Source organism: Alosa pseudoharengus, unplaced genomic scaffold (genome assembly GCF_046254945.1).
Source record: "Alosa pseudoharengus isolate Yale_2024_CS ecotype anadromous, Long Island Sound unplaced genomic scaffold, YU_APseudo_1.1 YU_APseudo_1.1_scf_8, whole genome shotgun sequence".
NCBI classification, from domain to species: Eukaryota; Metazoa; Chordata; class Actinopteri; order Clupeiformes; family Clupeidae; genus Alosa; species Alosa pseudoharengus.
The window spans coordinates 13,651,484-13,657,315 of NW_027468870.1; the positions used below are offsets into that span (position 1 = coordinate 13,651,484).

Below are 5,832 nucleotides of genomic sequence, written 5' to 3' on the forward strand. Positions count from 1 at the left end.
TCCAGTGAAGTTGCTGCCGTGACAACGCGTCTGTACTCTATTTCAACACAGCAGATATGTGCAGATACACTTACGTTTTTGTTTCACCCGGCAAGCCACACAATTGTGTTGAAGTTGACACAAGTTGTGTTGTCCCTAAGCATACTCAGCAGATGTATAATTTTTAACACATCACTTTTTAGAGTGCAAGGTGAGGTGTTTGGTTCAGGCATCCTTTTCCAAAATCTCACCTATGAGTACACAAAGCAATAATTAAGACGGGGGATATCTTTGCTCCTTTATTATGCCCAGTTGTTTTCACTGACATTCACATTCAGCTGAAAAATATGCTCATAAAACACTGCATATAATATAACGTGTGATACAATAAGAACAAAGTATTTACAATATTGATTTTCTCCACAAAAAAGAAAGACAAAACTGCAAATATGTCTATAAAATCCTCACACAGAGCACTTCACATTTGCAGTTGCATTATAAAAAGGGAGATTAAAAGCGCAATGTATAGATCTCATGCATACTCAAAATAAATAAAAATATATATTGTATTTACAAGTCTTACAAAACAAGAATGCAATGTTTGAATGAAATAGATGTAAAAAGTTTTTTCCCTGGTAAAAAGTGAAAAAATATTGTTCCTGTATGTGAACATTTACTTTGCCCCTGTAATATCTGTCACATCTGAGAAATGTTGAGGTAGATCCCTTAATTCACTGTCAACATTTACAACAAGTTGAATGTAAAAGACAAGCACTGTCATCTAAACCAGCTTATAGGTTTCTGAGAGTTTAAAAAAAAAAAAAACTTGAATGTGCCAGACTGTACAGAATGCACATCTACGGTTCTATACTACAAACATTCAGTTGCTTCACATCAAAAATGACAATAGCAGTCTTGCTAGTCCCATGTAAATACAAGTGCCTGTCAAGACAAACATAACTGTGTGACATAGGTAACAAGGAAACACACGCAAGTGTACAGTATATCCAAAGAATATTACATATAATTCAGTCAATATTGAAATAGAACAGGATTTGGTTTAAAGCAAAACAGCATAAAACCCTGTGAAATGAGCTGGAATAAATACAATAGGTAGCAAATCCCCAAATTCTCCGTTAGCTTTATGTTCAGATATCTCTATTTCTAGAAGTTATACTAATGACAGATGTACAGTATGTGTTTGATGCCCAATGGCAACTTAGCTTATTGATTACTAATATGGATGGTGTGTGTGTGTGTGTGTGTGTGTGTGTGTGTGTTCTATGTATAATATGTGAGTGAGCATTTTTTGTAATCTTCAATAGTCAGTAAGGAGGTGGACATCTTGCCCTGAGATTCAGCGTTTCTGGTAACATGGGCAGCAGGCCTTCTTGTGGTCCTTGCTGTGGTGGAACTCTCTCTCTCTCTCTCTCTCTCACTCTCTCTCTCTCTCTCTCGCTCCCTCTCCCTCCATCTTTCTCTCCCTCCCTCCTATCTGTCCCTCTCTCTCTCTCTGTGTCTTTGTCTGTTTTATCTCTATTGTCCCCCATCATCAATCCCACGAGGCTCCACTTTTAAAGTGTCAGTGCTGTTATCTTGAAGAGGCTGGGCAGCACCAAGAGTCTCCTGCGGTTTTGATTGGTCCTTCTCATTTAAGAACTCCTCCATCCAAGACTGCTCCCCGTCTTCTCCCGGCTGGCCTCCAGGTGGCAGTGTATTCCCATGCTGCTGTGTGGGGGCTGGGGTGAGGCCCTGGTCAGCTCCTCCCCTCGCTAGAGGACAGAGGCTGAGGCTGGCACACAGCGCCCCCCAGTTGACCTCACACTGGGCTCGGATGCGGCGACCAATCGCCTCCCTTACCTCGTCTCCACAGCCCAGCAGGATGCTCACAAGTTCCACGTGCGGTCTAACAGACAGAGGGACCCTGATGGTCAGTCAGCTGGTAATAGTGCTTGTCTAACATCAAAAGGTACACTACAAATCCTACAACCTCACTTGACCTGACATTGTTATACTAATGCATGGCCATTGTTCCAGGCATGCTAGAGATGCAGAGATGCAAGCTCTCACTGATACCATACAATCCCTGATATATGAACTTAACGACTATCGACTATATAAAGACTTGAAGGCACTTAAAGACTATCTGACATTTCTAATTTCACAGCGAAATACAACAGGTTTTCCTTTTTGTTCTGACATTTTGTGTTCAGTTGTGTCTGTTCATCTCTTTACTGAACTCTTCTAAACAGCCCAGTTCAAAATCGTTGTCTTTCCAAACCACAAATAAATCTATTAAGTAAAAGAGTGATGCAGTGACTTTACCTATTGCAATAGGCTGTTCAAAACTGATGCAAGTCATGGTGGTGTACTTTAGAGTGCTACACACAATACATTATCACCCCTGAATTTGATGTCTTGGATAGCATGACTCACCCTTTAGGGAAAAGGTCACTGAAGTGGATCATCTCCACCATGACGTTGACGTTCTGTCTCACCGCGGAGCACAGGTTGTGCTTGGTGTAGCACTGTCGCTGCAGCTGGAACACCAGCTCCTTGACCGCCACGCACCTCCGGCTCACACAGCTGAAGCGCTGGCGCAGGCCGTGGGCCATGCACTTGAGCGCATCCTTGATGAAGGACTTCCCCTGAGGCAGACAGATGAGCGGTAAACATGGCTCGGAGTCTGAGTGCCAGCATGACAAGATCGCGGCTGTTTTTGGCCAAGGCATCATGTTAGTGTGGTATAGTAAAACTTTATTTCAGCCTAGTAATTTGGCATCAGAAGAAATAAATAAAGAGTATAAGTAAAATATATGATAATAGAACTTAGAATAAAAGCAGTTATTACTGGGAAATGTACAAAAAAAATGTAAGTGTCATTACTATCGAATATACATATTTTACAAATGTACAACAAAATACAACATAATTTTACATAACATAAACTTGTTTGTGAAGCCTTGCCCCCACAATCATAATAGACAGTGGCTTTCATTTGTATATCAGTTTACTCAGTGAAACTGAAAGTAACATTTCTCCGAGTGTTCCTCTGGTGTTATATTGGGCATCAATGTAGCGTTTATTGACCATCTAATTCTCTTGAAAGAAGACATTACACCTGACAAGACACCTGTTTACAGCAGCTAGTTTAGTTTCAGTCATTTCATTTGCTTGATTTTATTTCTTAAATAGTCCGTAAAGAAGCCCTCTGGAGGCCCTTTTGTTTTTCATTTTGTATAGCCTACCTTGACATTACTCTGTGGTAAGGAAACTTTTTAAAGTATATTTTTTGGGCACTTTTAGCCTTTATTGTGAAAGGACAGTTAGAGATTGACAGGAAGTGAGTGGAGAGAGAGATGGGGTGGGATTGGTAAATGACCCAGGCCGGACTCGAACCTGGGTCCCCCGCTGGCACTTGTCCTGTGGGCAAACTTAACCTACTCTGTATTAGTAAGTAGAAGGCACTGAGCTGTACTTACACCATACTTACAGTTTGTTACAGGAAATTAGAGCAGACATCCTGCACAGCCTATGTTACAGTGTACTGAAGATGAAATTACAGCCAAGGATGTATGGATACTAAGCTACATTTGCACTACACTTAGTGGCTATTATAAGAAAGTACAGGGTAAAAGTTTCAATGAACAGCCTGTGCAGCCTATGCAATGCACATAAGACATTTACACAGTTAAAGGATACTAAAAGGTGTTAAGCTATACTTAAACTATACCTTGTGGTCATTGTAATACTTACTTCTAGAATCATGTTGTTAAGCAATATTAGGCTAGTGTTCCTATTTGTAAAATTGTAGGTTACCCAGCAATACATTTAGTTACCATCATAGCCATAAGTGAATTTGGATAATTCATTATGTTTAGAAAAACTATAGATTCGAAAAACTATAGTTTCCTGAAGTATTTGTAACAAATTTACCAATTACTTCTGTAATCATACCCTTTCATACTCTTTACTTATATTTTTGCTATGCCTTACTAGTGCTTACCCTGTTACACATGGGCTGTAACATAGTGTTACCATTAGTGTTGCTCGCAGCTCTCCTTTGGTGCTAGTGGTGAGAGGATGCTGTGATGAGGTATGTGTGTATGCGTGTGTGTGTGTGTGTGTGTGAAAGAGAGAGGGGGGGGGGGGGGTCATACCATATACAAAGAACGTTTATTTACCTGGGAGTCAAATCTGCCAGCGTTGTGCATGAACGTCAGGCAGATGTCGTGCAGGCCACGGATCTCACAGGTGTTGTTGCTGAAGCACTCAAACATCCCACAGCCGACATCCCCCGCAGACAACAGGCAATGTTGGATTTCAGCTACAACACATACACACGAACACAAATGGTGAATACACATTTGACAAGGTTGATGATAATAACACCATGTTAACTGATCTATTTACTATTATGTTTTACTCGGAATGTATCTTTAAGAACTCCACGCAGCTGATTACATCTCATTACCTACATAGTTAAAAGCTATGCTTCGAACAGTAGCCTACGAAAATAAATGCGCTGCAAGTTGAAACACGAGTTCAACTAGAACAGTGCTTCTACAGTGAACTATCCTTGTTGCCCCAGTCTATCGTTTGTTTAGCTCATACTTAAAGCACTGCATTCTCACTCGGCTGTGCGTGAAAACTGCACGGACACGTTGCACCTCTGCAGACTCCAAGGTTACGTTCGCGCAACATCTGCAATCTGGCAGAGGTTGCTATGAAGGTGTCTCATGAGCAAGTCATTACCTGTGTTCTGCAGGGTAAGTCTTCTCTTCTGAAGGCTCAGAGCTCGCTCCTGAGATGCATCATGCTCGGTTACATCTGTAGCACGGACGTCGTATAAAATGGAAAATATTAAAATACCCACCAATGCCAATTTCACGCCCATGTCTTCTTAAACTCGTAAATGCTCAAGTGTGACTCGGTTGTTGTTTCATAGGTTTATTTGTGCGTCCCTTACTCCGTTACTAACGTAAATGAACGTTGGAGAAGGAATGGATGCTGGCTATATCTCGCTAACGCTTGTGTAAGTTTGTCTGAAGGAGCCAAGCAGGTGCTGTCATTTCGCCGCTGGCCAATCGCAAGTGACGAGACTCACGTCCAAGTTTGAAGGGCGGACTTTCAATGAGAGCTGAGTGGAGAGTTTGTCAGTAGTGTTAGCGACACAGAAGCTGGGACATTTATTTCAGGTAAACTAGCAAACAGACAACGTGGTCAAAGGGACATTTTAACGAGCTGCACTGCAACATTAATAGATAACCCGTACAGCAGACACACACAGTCCTTATCCAGCCAATAGACATCTGATGTCCACCTTGAGAGCATGTGTCCGTCAAAGCCTATTAGCCAATTTCCATTCACCAGCAGTAACATACACAAGACATTAACTGTATCATTTGCTCAATTAAGAATGTTAGGTTATTGCATTGTACAATGTTGACAATGCATTTATGGATACATTTTGAATAAGTTCAGGTTTACGGTAGTGAGAGGTTATATTGTAATATATGAACTCTTAAGGATCAAATCTCTTGTCCCCCTGGATGTCATAGGGGTGATGGGTGGGAATCCATGTGTCTAATGCATTGTCTATGTGTTTAACCAAAAGTGTCTGTTTAATGTGTGTGTGTCTCCCCCTCTCTCTGTGTGTATGGAGGAGGCACTTGTGTGACACAGAGACAGAATAATGGAGTGTGTGGGAATGTGTGTGTGTGAGTTTGTCAGGTTTTTGGAGAACATTAAGACAAGTAGAGGAAGAGTGGCTGTCAGAGAGCTCCATGGCAGGGGCTAAAAGCCTGTACCATACATGTATCACCGCTGCCAATGCCTAAGTCCCTTCTTTGT

General features: G+C 41.5%; 1 protein-coding gene across 1 annotated transcript; it reads right to left on the reverse strand.

Moving 5' to 3' along the window:
- Nucleotides 1-261: 261 nt before the first annotated feature.
- Nucleotides 262-5,184, reverse strand: stc2b (stanniocalcin 2b). The gene is made up of 4 exons (XM_076275219.1): nucleotides 4,735-5,184; nucleotides 4,164-4,306; nucleotides 2,416-2,627; nucleotides 262-1,885 (listed from the first exon to the last, which is right to left on the reverse strand). Exons 1-4 carry the CDS (start codon nucleotides 4,874-4,876, stop codon nucleotides 1,516-1,518), a joined length of 867 nt encoding a protein of 288 aa, XP_076131334.1. The 5' UTR covers nucleotides 4,877-5,184; the 3' UTR covers nucleotides 262-1,515.
- Nucleotides 5,185-5,832: the final 648 nt, after the last annotated feature.